This window comes from Notothenia coriiceps, unplaced genomic scaffold (assembly GCF_000735185.1).
Source record: "Notothenia coriiceps isolate Sejong01 unplaced genomic scaffold, NC01 NC01_scaffold00037244, whole genome shotgun sequence".
In the NCBI taxonomy this organism is placed as follows: domain Eukaryota; kingdom Metazoa; phylum Chordata; class Actinopteri; order Perciformes; family Nototheniidae; genus Notothenia; species Notothenia coriiceps.
Window position 1 is genome coordinate 6,128,678 of NW_011369945.1, and position 15,128 is coordinate 6,143,805.

The following is a 15,128-nucleotide window of genomic DNA, read 5'->3' on the forward strand; positions in this document are numbered from 1 at the left end:
CTCCCTCCCTCCCTCTCTCCCATCACTACTCCTCCGCCTCCTTCAATACTTTTTTCCCTTTGTGACCCTTAAACATGATGGACTAAGTGGTTTAGCTTATGTGGGAATATGGCTGCTTTCCAGGCACTCTGTGTGTGTGTGTGTGTGTGTGTGTGTGTGTGTGTGTGTGTGTGTGTGTGTGTGTGTGTGTGTGTGTGTAGTACAGTATAGTCTTTTAGAAAGACTATGACTGCTCAGCATGCCTTTATAGCTTCTACAAAGTATTAGTTACAGTATCACGTATGTGTCCCTTATCAGTGCTTTTATCTCACTTTCAAAATGATTTGGAATATTTAATAAACATGCATTTTAATAAACATAATTACAATTTTGAAAATGATCCAAACATGTTGTTTTGCGCTTCTGTGTACCAATTATCCCAGTCTCTCTGACATGTTCAGTGCAGGAACTTCCTGTTGCTGTTCTTAGCTCACATGCCGGTCTAGTCGCCTGGGAAATTCAGAGCAGGAAATGATGTCATGCAAGGCACTTCAGGGTCCTTGAGATCCCGCACAAGGCAGACATAACACTGAGAAAAGGCTGTCACAAAGTCAAGGTTACTGGCTTCAGATGAAAGAGAGGAAAGAAAGGCAGAGGCACACTTTCAGAGAAAAGGCTGTGAGGACATTGGGGTGCTTGTGTTATGTTTATTACGTAATATAGCTGGCATCCTTGTTATATAAGGAACTACCTTGCAGTCCCTTTGTCCAGCTCATGGACGCACACACACACACACACACACACACACACACACACACACACACACACACACCATCTGTCTACCTTCCCTGCTGTGTGCTGCTGCCTGTTGTCATATATTCTCCAAGCAGGAATGCAATGACATGAGTGAAGGAAAAGCACAGTAGGCAGCCTGGATTAGCTCCGTCCCACCATGTGTATTTGTGTGTGTGTTGTGGCCCGTTAATAACATGTTTGTGTACTAATTAATCTCTTGATTAAATTCTGCACAGATGAATAGGGGTGCTTTGTTCGCATGCTGACAAGAGCTTTGCCACTTGGCACCTTTGTGCATAAACACACAAGAGGCATTGCAAATTACACACGCACAAACACCCTGCTGAAGCACGCTGTTTAAGTATATAAAACAGGGCATCCAATGTCTTCATATCTATGGGTTTCTTTTGAATGCATCACTAAAACAAGCTGTGTTATGTAGGTCAATAATTAGTAACATGATATGCCATTATCCCTCTTTTGTTCATCAATAGGAAGTAGAGTATTTGCATTGTATAGGCCGGATGCTGCAGCACAGTACGAAGCAAACAGCCAGAGCTAACACGTGTGCTGCTTTACAGAATGTCTGTTCTTAAAGAAGAACTTTAGCTCTAAGATCATTAAAATATGAAATGTGTTTGTCTAAATGATTCTGCAAACACACTTTCAGAAATTCTCGAAAACATTTACATATGAAAACAATGTGTCACAAATGGTTTTTTAAAAGGAATCAGTTATTTCATAAAACAGCTGGGCAGTATTTTCAAGAGTTAGTGCACTAGAGAGCATTTATGAGACCACAGTGTATGTGGGTTTGACTCAAAATAAACTGCAGCGCAAATGTTCATATACACATGTCAACTTGTGCAACACTGTGGCTCATTGATGTGTTTTTAATGAACAACAATAGAGGTCGGAGGCACAGAGGAATACCCAGGAATGATCAGGCTTTGACAATCCCGTGTGATGTTTCAGGCTTTGTGGTTTCTCTAAAAAAAAGTTGATCAACTTCAGAATCTCATATACAGTCAATAAGCGGCTGCTGTGGTACGTCTTCCTCCCTGTGGTTTTCCCACAGGGTCTGTCCATCTCAAGCCCCGCCCCCCCCCCCACGCTGTCCGCCTGTCTCATCCTTTTTGCATTCTCTGACTCACTGGGGGCAACATCTGGACTGTGCTCAGTGTCTGCGGTGGTGTGTGTGCGTACACGCTGCGTTCTCCCACACATTGCTCTTCTCGGCAGTTGTGTACAGTGAAACTAAAGAAAGAGGCCGAGGTCAGAGTCTCCTTGCAGGCCTGCCGGTAGGTTTCAGCTGACATGTGAAGTTAGCGTCCACTAGTCGTCAGTCTGGGAGCTCAGGGGGCTGGCTGATGCAAATGCCAGATACATTAGCCAGTTCCTCCATGGACGTGAAGGGGCAACGCTGCTGACGACAAAGACCATGTGGAGTGGGTTGGAGAAGAAAGAATGAGCGGGTTTCAGTGAAAGAAGCAGACAGATGGATGAGGAAAGTATTTTTGTTTAGAAAGAGATCCTGAGAAGATGGGACGAGGTTAAGGGCAGGAAAGAGTACTGAGAGAAAAGTAATTTAAACATAAGAAGAAAGGAACATGAGTGAACTTTAAAAAGGAATATATAAAAGATTAAACAAAAGGGAAAAGGCAAGTAACTAAAACAGAAGTGAGCGGAAAGAAAGGAGTTGAACGGGAAGAGAGAGTTGTAAAAATAGAGAAATATTGTGTGTGGATCCTAGCAAAGCAGAAAGTGCGAGAGGAGGTTCAGGAGAAAATTAGAGGGAAGAGAAAGCTTGCATGGGGCAGGCTGGAAGAAAGAGGCAGAGTTGTGAACACAAGGGTTGGGGAGGCAGCGAGTCATTGCCTCTTGATGGAAAGCTGGATAGCAGCGAGTGGATGTGCCATGGGATGGAGAAATAGAAGCATGTCAACACCCGCACCATGAGGGCTTCAAGTAAGTTTTCAGTTCTCTCTCTCTCTCCTCTGTAGTCTCTCTCCGGTCTATTTTCAGAGTGTTACAAGAACAATTGTTCAGGATCGGCCCTGGTGTTGCTTCACATGTGATTTAGAGAGAGGAGTTATGCTGAGAATGCTGGAGAGGGATGTAATTGCTGGATTGCGGTGAAAGGATCATTTCCTCTGACCGTTCTCATCTCTGATGGTAGAGACGGAGGCTTTTTATTGCCCTGCTGAACTTTGTCCCCTGTGTTTCTGCGGTGCCTATCCCGTTTACTGCCAGATCCTCTAAAGGAGTCAAGTGAGTGGGAAAGAGTGGGTTTTGAGAATAGATATATAAATAAGAGCAGCGACTGCAAAATAATGTTTTTGCTCAATTGGAGGGCCATTTTAAAATCATTTTCTATAAATGTATGCAGGCGTTTTCATATTTTTTTATAATTTGGTTATTGTTCTTGCAGTCTTGTAGTCCATCATGTTTACACTTCCTCTTTAGTACAGTTTTGTGCGTGTGTGTATGTATGTAGCACCCTGTTGCTGTTGTATGTATGTAATTGTAACATTTAAATATGTTTACACTGCTTTACTTTTAAATACACATAGTTTCACTGGCACCAAGATCATTCAAATGTCTCTGTCAGCACAAAGTTCTGCAGTGCGGTTTAATCAGTGTCTACTCATAAAGCAACCTATGCACACATGCCCACGCACAAACACACACATGCCCACGCACACACACACATGCACAAATAGCACAGTGCTGCAAGTTTAGCAGTGTTTGAACGCTACATATACTGGCGGAAAAAAGTAGTAAAAAGAGTAAATGCCTGTAAAACGTCTCGTGGAGCTGGCAGCAGCACCGGGTGTGGTGCCATGTGTAAGCCTGTTAAATGAAAGCATAAACGGCTGACATCTTACTGCTGGTTTATCTGAGTGAATATCATTTGAAAGTACGGGATGGTTAACGTTAAACTGTGTTTCCTTTGTGGCTCACTTCCAGCCTGCCCAGTATCATCATTCCAGTGAATTCCCTGAGGAAAATGTAGATCTGGATGTTCCTCCAATGTATGTTAAAAATGCTGAGATAGGGATACCAGATGATTACATTGTGATGCTTTTCGTTCCTTTCTTTGCCTCTGGATTTATCTGTACTTATGTTTGGATAGCAGATAATTAACAGCACATAAAGTTGTGCGTATAAAACACATCAGTCCACTGGAATTTAGAGGGAAATTCAATAACGTTTGGCCTTTCCGTTACAGAGATGTTGTGATAATGTGTGTTTTCAGTTGTTGTATAACAGGGTTGAACCATATATGCTACACAATCAATAAAATGAATATTTGTACGTGTGCACTCAAAATGCCTCTTCTGTTTTGCTGTTTGTTTTACAGAGATTGAGGCTAAGGAGGCTTGTGATTGGTTAAGAGCAGCAGGGTTTCCACAGTATGCCCAGCTCTATGAAGGTAACACACACACACACACACACACACACACACACACACACACACACACACACACATACACACACTCATGCTTTGCTTCCCTGAGAACGGCTGTGAGTACCAGTAATATGGGGTTATGGATGCCGGCCTCTGGGACTCTATGGCTCCCGGTCGCACATGATGCCTGCAATCTGCCACCACACACAGGGATTCACCAAAATAGTCATTTTGTCATTGGCATTGTGTGGAATTCAAGTTATTTTGGTGTTTAAAAATGTGTTTGCATGTCCTGTAAACTTCCTATGCAGATTACAGATGTTAAAAGTGGCAGCAGCGGTTGTGCCATTGTTCTGCCTCCTATCAATCATCAAATGACAACTCAACGTCTTGTTTTTTTCTGCCTTTCTCACAGACTCCCAGTTTCCAATTGACATTTCCTCTGTGAAACGGGACCATGACTTCTTGGACCGTGACCTGGTGGAGCCACTCTGTCGGTAAGCACAAACACACACGCTCAAACTGTATTTAACCCCCCAATGCGCATGCAACCCACCCTCAAAATCACAGATTCCTTCTGTCTCGTCCCCGTGGTTCTGCACTTGTCCCTGCGGCCTTGTGCTTCCCGCCGATCATTAGATGTCTGACCCCGACCCGTAATGAACCCCTCATCCCTGTCTCGTGCTCAGACACCCTCGGCTTTGATCTGGTCACCTCCCCTCCCCTCTGCCACGCTCTGATCTCCCATTCAAAGAGCAGAGACCCTCAGGGGGCCTAAGGGGATGAGGGTAATATAGAAGGAGTGAGGGGATGCCAGTATATTTTACCAGATGGCTTTGAGTGTGTTTTTAAGTCCATTTACACACCTATGATCTTTTTGTTTTACATCTCCCATTCCCCCTCCACATCGAGTGTTCCCTGCTCGTAGCAGCATACCCCTTATCTTTCTCCCTCTTCCCCATTACCCCCGCCTCTCTAATGTTCTATGGTAGAAGAGGGTGTGGTAATTATAGTGTAAGTGATTCCTTAACACTATACTGTGAGACAATATGCAGCAAAGCCCCTGAGAACTGCCTCAGAAGCTGTTAAACACACTCTCTCTTGATCGTGCATGACTCTTAAACACATTAAGGATTACATGCTGCTATATGCTTACAAGATGATGATGTGTACTGAGCATATCGTTCTAAAGTCTGGATATATTCAACAAGAAACAGTTGTTTGTACCATCATGCAGCAGAACTCCAGAGCAGGGATTGGAAGTGAGTGGTGATGGGTGACAGGTGAAGGGAGGTAGGAGGCAAGTGGAGGAGGAGGAGCCAGCGGTGTTTCACGGGAGATATGCTTGTTGAGGGTGAGGATCAGTCCCAGCGGAGTGATCCTAGAGAAGGAAAGGAAGGAGAAAAGGCAGTGTGGGAGAAATGGATAGAGAGAGCGTAATGAAAAGGACAGAATTTAAAAGATTTAAAAGGAGACAGTGGTAATGATATGTGAGCGATAAGAGAGGGAAAATAGAAGACAGCTCATAAAGAAACAAAAACACAGCATCAGACCAAACATATACATATTTAAAAGCACTGACTGTTTGTTTATCTTGCAGACGGCTCAACACTCTGAACAAGTGTGCCTCCATGAAACTGGATGTCAGCCACCCCAAGAAGAAAGTAAGACATTTTATTTCAACTGTGAGCCTTAATCTTCTTAAAAATGTGTTTAACCGTAGTTTATCAGCAACCATAAATAGGACCATGTTTCTAGAATATCATTATGGAACTAACTAGCGTGTTTACATTTGGTTCAGTTGGTTAGCGAGACTTCTGTCAATCAAACTGGATCACTGAAAAGTGTAGGTTAGTCCAAGGTTTTCCAAACAATGGACATATATGTATGGGATACTTTGTGACGGATGAAATCCAGTGTCGAATAATGCTCTTCTCTAGATATTTCTATAAGTAGTGCTGATGACAAAAGATATTTAGATCTCCAAATGTTCTCTACATATGACACGTTTGATTTATTTGTAGTTATTCCTAAATGGTCAAACAGGATTTCTTTAATTGTCAAGACAAAGAGAAGATCAGTGAATTGTAAACCCATAGTTTCTCTTATTTGGTGCTTTATGAAGCAATTTCTTGACCCTTTATACCTTTATCATTCCATAGGGTGATGACTCTGATGAAGATGACCCATTGGCTATCAGTAAAAGGTGGACGTTTGAGTGGAGCAGCCGACGTTGGTCTCGCCTGCATGACTTCCTGTTGGACAGCACTGATGAGACCAGCCCGACAGGACAGGGGGAGGGTCTGCTGCACAGCACAGTGAGCAGTGAGAGTCTGCTGACAGACCTCAGCGAGCAGGAGATCGCAGAGATCTCCTCCCTGCACAGCGAGGACTCCGCCTCCGCCTTGCCTGACTCTTTATCTATGGCATCTCTCTCCGCTTCCTACCAACCACCAAGGGATCTTTCACACTACAACTCCCTTCCACTCAAGAGCAGCCGGCATGGGCAAGGAGGGCGGAGCAAAGCCAAGGAGTTTTTGCGTCGAATGGAATTAATGCGCACTTGGGGGCCGTCGACGAAGCGGAAAAGCTCAAATCGCAGGCCACCACTGGTGATCAGTGGGCCGGTGTTACATGGCGAGGAGCCTCACGCTCTGCAGATGCTCCAGTGTACTCCCATCAGCCAACTGGAACACAGCCTTCAACAAATTGATGGTGAAACTTCCCCTGTCTCTCCTACCAGTGATTGTAAAGACCAATCCACAGTGAGTGTGAGCCCCAGCACTGAGGCAATGGCGCCTGTTGGAAAGGAGTCTGTGTGTAGAAAACACCTCACTGGGAGCAAGAGAAGCAGCATGTATCTGGAGGATATGGAGCTGCCTTCTCAAGGTAAGAGGACTGAAGGGCAGAGCCAGTTTGGCAGAAACCAGTTCCGCTCTTATGAAAACCTCCTCGTTCACATCCCCAAAGACCACAAACCAGGCACCTTTCCAAAAGCTCTATCCATAGAGAGCCTGGTGCCTTCCCCCGATGATGGGAAGAATGGCTCCAAGACACATGCCCAAACGTTTCCATCCAGCAATGGCCTGGGGGGGCCCTGGTCTGGTAAACCCCTGTCCAAGCCCCCCTGCCCTGGAGCTCCGCGGGGCAGCAGGGTGAGTGTTTATGACAACGTCCCGGGATCACACCTTTACGCCAGCACAGGAGATCTGCTGGACTTTGAGAAAGAGGACAATCTGTTCCCTCACCTCGATGACATCATCCAGCATGTCAGCGGTTTGCAGCAAATAGTGGACCACTGGAGCCGCAGTGTGCTGCCTGAGGATGAGACAGGGGAGGGGGAGGAGGAAGGGGAAGGGGAAGGCAGGACCACACCAAGTGAGGGAGAGAGAGATGGCGTGTCCTTGAACGACACTGATTCAACAGGAACCAGCCGCGAGAGGCGGGACTCTGGAGTCGGGGCCTCCCTGACAAGACCACGGTTAGTAGCTATTCAGGAATAATGACAACTTATACAAAAATGGCCAAAACAATTATAATACAAACCAAGTTATGTATATCCCATGAATTAACATTATAAGGCCTTTACATTGACTGAATCTTTCTGTGTCTCTAATTCTTTACTGATATTTTCTCCACATCCCAGGTTACGATGGCCGAGTTTCAGAACCTCTGATCATCTCAACCAGCCAGCGTCTTCTCTGCAGATCAGCAGCCAATCAGCAGGCCAGCTCAGCCTGCTGCAGAAGTTCTCTTTGCTCCGCCTCACCGCCGGCCTGCTGATTGGCTGCTGATCTGCAGAGAAGACGCTGGCTGGTTGAGATGATCANACCTGGGATGGGGAGAAAATATCAGTAAAGAATTAGAGACACAGAAAGATTCAGTCAATGTAAAGGCCTTATTACATTACATTGCATTTAGCTGACGCTTTTATCCAAAGCGACTTACAATAAGTGCATTCGACCAGGAAGATACAACCTTTAAGAAAACAGAATCATATAAGTACATCAGGTTTCATAGAGCCAAACATTTCAAGTGCTACTCAACTGGCATTTAAAAAGCCAGCCCTTTATTAGTATATAAGTGCTTTGTTAGTAATTTTATCGCTCGAAGTGGAGTCTAAAGAGATGAGTTTTCAGTTTGCGTCGGAAGATGTGTNAATGTCAAATAAACATGGCTGGACATGGTGGGCACACACTCTACCACACTCATCATCCATATATTTCTCCACAATGTGGCTACTATGTCAGCTCATAGTTTGTGCATTCATTCAACATTCAGAACATTTAAAATACATTTAGACATGACGAAGCTGCTGAAACATTTGTGCACACTTCTGGGCAGACCGTTTGTTCCATTCCAACTAAGGAAGATATTCCCTGTATTTTGCAATGGGCTCTGTTATTTTAACTGCTACTATTTATTAGCTGAAAAAGCACACTTTGCACCAACACCTCCACAAAAGCCAAAACACTTACTCAATCCACTGATTCTGGCTGTTACAATGGGTTCCTACTTGATTAAAGGTGCCACTGTTGGTCAAAAGCTGCCTTTAGTTTCTCAGCCACACACTATAAGCCAAAAGTGGCAATGACCTACAAACACAGGCACATCCTTGTGTTGTTAACGAACACTCCGGTTTGTTTTTATTATCCCCGAGAGGGAAATTCTGTTGACAAGCGTATACATGACGAGAAAGATAATGAAAGCATAGGCTGCTCTTTCTCTCTCACACTTCAATAATTGTTTTCTGTCTATCGCTCCCAGGTCTGTACCCAAGTTTATGAAGCGCATGAAGGTGCCAGACTACAAAGAGAAGAGTGTGTTTGGCGTTCCCCTCATCATCCATGTCCAGCGCTGTGGGTTTCCGCTCCCTCTGTGTTTACAGCAGGCCCTCTGCCACCTCCGAACACACTGTCTGGACCAGGTTAGAGAGAAAAACAGCATTTACAAGAGTCTGTACACTTCCTCTCAGCATAGTGCTCATCAGTGGTGGAACTAACTAAGTACACACTAAAGTACTGTACTTACATGTTATCCTACCATACAATGTTCTGCTTAACTACATTTCTTAGGGAAATAAACATGTGTAAACATTTGTCTTCACATTAATTAAAACATTAAATGAGCTTATACAATAAAATGCACTAAACTAGTAGTTTCAAATATCTTCAGCTTGTTACCCATCAAAAAAGTAGTACCTGGTTGGCGGTAATTTAAATTTCAAATATGATATTATGCAAAGAATTGTCTCTTGTATTTTCCATCTTCCTTGTTGGCTCTGAATAATTACTTTCTTTCCGTCTCAGGTGGGATTGTTCCGTAAATCTGGAGTGAAGTCTCGTATTCAGGCTCTGAGGCAGCAGTGCGAGCTGTCCCCCGACTCTGTGAACTACGAGGACCAGTCAGCTTACGACGTGGCCGACATGGTCAAACAGTTCTTCAGAGACTTGCCAGAGCCTCTGCTAACCAGCAAGCTGGGGGAAACCTTCCTGCATATTTACCAGTGTAAGTGGACTGTTCAGAGCTTTGATAAGAGTAACGGGTTGTTGCAGCTGTCGTCAGACGTTATCATAAGATGTAACTGGGAAAGGTTGTTTTTATTCATCTTGCCTTTGTGAAAATCTTTTTAGCAAACTTTATGTTATCTGTTTGAAATTATCCAAAATGTGATTTAATTTTTATTAGAGTGAAATATATACAATTCTGGACAACATTAGGCAAATCTGAAAGCACTACTGACTGTTTTCAGATGTATTGTTAGGACATGTGCATACAGTATGAGCACCAAAACAGTACATCAAAGATTAGAAGTTGGCATTTGTGACTTATTCTTCAATCCGTAATTCCTCCTCACTTCCTATTTTGTTTTTTCTTTAGATGTCCCAAAGGAGCAGAGGTTACAGGCGGTCAGGGCGGCCATTTTGCTAATGCCGGATGAAAGCAGAGAGGTTCTGCAGACGTTGCTCTACTTCCTGCGTGATGTCACTTCCTTGGTGGAGGAGAACCAGATGACGCCGATGAACTTGGCTGTTTGTCTGGGACCTTCGCTCTTCCACCTGAGCATACTGAAGAACGAGATGCTGTCACCAAGGTGCGTTCACCAAGAAGACACCGAAGAACTTCCACTGTGTTATTATTTTTGAGAAACTTGGTTGACAACCTTCAAGAACTGGAGTAATGAAGCATGATGATTTACATTCTGTGTTATTTCTACACCTCAAGGTCAATCCAGAGGAAGTACACCACGGGCCGCCCCGATCAGAAAGACCTGAATGAGAATCTGGCAGCCACCCAGGGCCTGTCACACATGATCAATGAGTGCCATCGTCTCTTTGAGGTCAGGATTTATGATTTACAGCAGGGTTTGATAGCTAATATATAATCCAAATATGGCAGATGAATTGCTACATTTACGATTGTTTTCATAAGAGCGAAAAAATGATAAGTGACTGACAGAAGTTGAGCAATTCAGTGTGTTGAATACATATACAGTAATGCATGGCGGCGTCTGAATATGTGACACATAAATATGTAAAGAAGAGTGATATTACCACTGCCTAGTATAGGCCCTCAGTATAATTGGGTTTAATGATCTTATTTCTGAAACCGTATACCATACTGCTCCGTGAGAGAAAACCTTTTCAAGGGCTGAGAAAAATACACTTGATAACAATTGAGTCTTGAGTTTAATGTGATTTTAGTGGAGTTTTTATAAGAGCAAGAATGTTTGAACTGCATACAGTGTGTCATTCTTTCAAAACATAAAATGTAACAGTGTTGGAGTTTCTGGTAGGAAAAGGATATCGTAAAGGAAAATAACAAGTGACGTTAAATTGTTCCACTACTGTAGAAAATCTGTAAATCTTTGTCGTCTCAGCACATATTGTTCCAATGGAGGGTCTAAATCTGTTTAGAGTGCTTAGTGCTTGAGCCTGAGCTGCTGTTGTGCCGCCTTTTCCCCAGATCCCAGAGGAGATGGTGACCCAGTCTCGCAACTCCTACATGGAGGCTGAGCTGATGGTGCCCCCGCTGGAGGAACTGTGCAAGGCTCACATGGAGGAAGTGGATGAGGACGAGGAAGAGGAGGAAGAGGAGGGATCCTATCATGCACATATAGAAAAGCTGGTCCAGAACCTGCTGGAAGAGGCCAAAGATAAGAGCAAAGGCTGGGTGTCTCGCTCCACTAGCGACAATACAGAACTGGCAGTTAAAAAGGTATGTGATCATTGCATTTTCAAAATAGAATGGGATTTTGGAGGGGAAGGAGAGAAAAAAGGAAGAAAAATAAATATACAAAGAAAAAGTAATATTTTAGTCGATTTTTCTATTATTATATTTTCTCTTGTGAATACCTTGTGTAACACGGTCATTCAGTTCAGAAAGTTTTCCACTTCAAGCATAACTTAAGTGGAAGCCTGTTGTTTACTCAAGAGGTTTATTGAGCCAAATTTATAGGGAAATTCCACTTTTTTAAAACACAGCTCTGTGCCTACTGTACATGTTAAAAGATATATACGATCAATCACGTTTGAGCTCTTTTTGTACTCTGTCACATTAAATGTAACATTCATATTGTGTTTGTGTGTAAGGTGGGAGATGGAAATCCTCTGAGGCGGTGGCGAGTGTGTGTTGAGGTGTCTGCAGCTCCCACCGAGGTGCTGCAGCGGCTGCTGAGAGAGCGCCCCCTGTGGCAGGCTGAGCTGCAGCAGGAGAAGGTTCTGGAGACGCTGGATAAACAGACAGACGTTTACCAGTACTCCTGCCACAACATGGCCCCTGTACCCAGCTGTGACTATGTGGTACTAAGGTGAGAATGACTGAATTTAAAATATGCATGCTTTTTGTGATTTGGAATTATAGACCAACAAAATTGTTTTATTGTTCAAAACTACCTGCTCAAAAATGCCCTTAAATACATAAATCCTTATATGTATCATACCATACGGTGTAAAAAAGCTTGTACCATTGGTTGATTTGATCATCGAAAGTAAATAAATTACTTATAAAGCTATAAGTGTTGTTTAAACACCAGAAATGAATAGTCCCGTTTTAAAAATGTGGAAATGTTGTAAGTTCAGTATTTTGGTTTTGATCAGACAAAATTATGAAAATTCTTCTGTTTCTCATGTTTTATAGACCAACAATTTATTGATAAATCAAGAAAAATCATCTACAGATTAGTTAACAATGAACATGATGTTAAGCTGCTTCCTGATAAGAATACATTACTCAACATGTCTCACAATCCCACATGAAATGTGTGTCTGCAATAACTTTTCTGTCTCTCCGCCCCCTCAGATCATGGCGTACAGACCTGTGTAAAGGCTCCTGTGCGCTGGTGTGTGTGTCTGTCGAACATGATGACAGCCCACGCATGGGAGCAGTGAGGGGGGTGGTGCTGGAGTCACAATACCTCCTTGAGCCATGTGGGACTGGGAGGACCAGGCTCACACATATCTCCAGAGTGGATCTCAGGTGTGGGCAGACTTCAAGTGCCTTCAAGTGCTCATAGTCAGGCTTTTAACAAACATTGCATTGATTAACATGCTTTATTTTCTATTCTTGTCACAGGGGAAGATCTCCAGAATGGTACAACAAAGCATTTGGTGACATGTGTGTAAATGAGGCCCAGAGGATCCGCTCCTCTTTTCACCCGCCTGACCCGATGAGCCCAGAGCTGAAGAATTGAACCCCAGAAATCAAGCTCTATCTTGGGTCACACTGCCAGAGCAGCTGGGCCTGAGGACCAGTGAGGATGGGAATCATCACGGCAGAGGACTGGAGTGTCTTTTCAAGCTGCTGAGCCACACTGAACTTAACTGTACCATAATGTATTTAGATACAGTCATTCTCACACAGAAAAGGGAGTATTTCTGTCATGTATTCCAGTAATTATACAGAACAACATATCACTACTTATTTATATAATAAATAATGACTTTTGGTGCAATTTTTTTTGCCCAAAGAAGAAAACTCTGGTGTCTAATTCAAGATATGAAACAGCTCATTTGATTCTCTTTGAATAGCCATTGAAGTTTCATATAATTGAATCATAAACATTTGCATTATCAGGGAAATGAGAATGTGCACATAGTTAGTATTTCTTATATTTATTGCTCTGGGTTGTTCTTCCAAATCCTCATTTACTTATCCAATGTCTTGCCAAAAAAGATGGCCTAGAACACATTAATTTCATACCGCAATAACAGATCTTATTGTGCATAACCTTTAATCCTACTTGAAGTAGAATACCTATATTTGTATTGATTTATTTGAGAACTCCATCTCTTTAAAATGCAACATTACATGTTAGACACTTTTATCCAAAGCGACTTACATACTCAATACTGTGGACAATCCCCACAGGAGCAATTTGGGGTGAAGTGTCTCAGGGACACAACGACATGCTGACTGTAGTGGGGTTTGAACATGTGCTCCCTTGATTAATACCAACGCACTAATCCACTGCGCCACCCCCCCAACATAGCCTGCCAGTGGAATATACAGTGCATTACTAATTGGGAATTTGATTGTTTTTAATTCTCGTGTTTTATTGAATAGACAAAAAAAAGGAAATCCCCATTCACCCTGTATCTGCTTTTATCCTAAATTACATTTAACAAAAACTGTATGACTTACAAATGCACATTTGAGACTTGCGCTTGATTATGATCAAGCCTTAAACAGATGAATCCTAGTGCTCTGAAGAAAATCCCTGTCTCTAGGAATGACCAGGACTAGTACAGTATGGTTGCATGTCAGCATTTTATTGTGAAAAGTGCAGTTGTTCAGGAAACACAGACACATGTGGGATCTGGATCACAGAAAGCGCAAACATCCATCAGGTCCATCATTGTGCAGTTATGGATACATTGTGTAAGACATCACTGTTATTTTAGTCCTGTCACTATTTTCAGTGTTAATATTATCTACATGTTATTTTAAATTTAAATATTGACATTATATCAATGTATATTGTATTACTTTTTATTTGCTGTCATGTTATACAATGTCTAAGACATTTGACCATTTCACTGCTTCTGGGAAGCATGTTTGAAATTGTGTGTGTGAGTGTGCGTTTGCATAGATGTGCCCATGTATCTGCATTTTAGATATATATACGATACAACCTGTATTGTAAATACATTTGACGCTTTCTGTGCCAGCAGATAAAACACCATAGCTTTTCAGGGTCTTCCTATCATATTGATATGCTGAAATGTGAATTTTCCATACACCATCCTACTAAGCAATATCAGACTGAAGCTTGCTTCTTTGTTTTTAGCTGTAGGCATTGCTATGGTGTTGCTATGATACAATATCTCTACAGTGCCACCAAAATCCTGTGTGGATGCTGTTTGCTGGGAAACAGTTTGGCATGTGTGGGTGTTTGTAAATATGTGTGTATGAGAGAGACTAAATGAGTGATTGACTTTGACGTGAGCCCTCGGCTGTGTGGAAGAGGCTCCAATCTTAGCTGAGTAGCTGAGACCAGGGTGATTTATGCTTGGTTATTTGTGACAAAGTGACAGAAAACACAACAATTATTTTCTGAACAAAGAGAATAAAAAAAATCTAAGAATTAAACAGAAACATTGTCTTCTGTGTAAATGTTCTGCAGTCTATGATTTTAACAGCAAATACATGTACATCGCACAAAATATGTTCCTTGTTATGTGCTCTTTAGTCCATTGAGTGGTGCTGTTGCCCCACTGGAGTCTGAAGGTCATGAAACACTGGTAAATGTTTTTTTTTAAAGATAACTAGAGTGTATGAAGATCATCAGGGGGTTCTCTCTGTTGAGATGTTCCCCTTTCTCCCTCTGCGTCCTTCCAATGGATGGATGTTAGAAACTACCAGCTCGGAATCAATAATCAATCCCATTTGCCTAATTAGCTGTGTTAAATGGGAACAGAGGACAGTGAAGGTGTTTTAACAC

General features: G+C 42.7%; 1 protein-coding gene across 1 annotated transcript in view; it reads left to right on the plus strand.

The window, feature by feature from the left end:
* stard13a (StAR related lipid transfer domain containing 13a) overlaps positions 1 to 14,778 on the plus strand; it is an 18,177-nt gene extending 3,399 nt beyond the window's left edge. Inside the window, exons 2-15 of the mRNA XM_010794187.1 lie at positions 4,139 to 4,210; positions 4,602 to 4,683; positions 5,787 to 5,850; positions 6,349 to 7,667; positions 7,833 to 7,960; positions 8,339 to 8,372; positions 8,954 to 9,113; positions 9,496 to 9,694; positions 10,067 to 10,280; positions 10,412 to 10,526; positions 11,153 to 11,404; positions 11,779 to 11,996; positions 12,488 to 12,664; positions 12,761 to 14,778. Of these exons, the coding sequence (XP_010792489.1) occupies positions 4,139 to 4,210; positions 4,602 to 4,683; positions 5,787 to 5,850; positions 6,349 to 7,667; positions 7,833 to 7,960; positions 8,339 to 8,372; positions 8,954 to 9,113; positions 9,496 to 9,694; positions 10,067 to 10,280; positions 10,412 to 10,526; positions 11,153 to 11,404; positions 11,779 to 11,996; positions 12,488 to 12,664; positions 12,761 to 12,878 (3,152 nt within the window). The 3' untranslated portion in view covers positions 12,879 to 14,778. The remainder of the gene's footprint in view (positions 1 to 4,138; positions 4,211 to 4,601; positions 4,684 to 5,786; positions 5,851 to 6,348; positions 7,668 to 7,832; positions 7,961 to 8,338; positions 8,373 to 8,953; positions 9,114 to 9,495; positions 9,695 to 10,066; positions 10,281 to 10,411; positions 10,527 to 11,152; positions 11,405 to 11,778; positions 11,997 to 12,487; positions 12,665 to 12,760) is intronic.
* Positions 14,779 to 15,128: the final 350 nt, after the last annotated feature.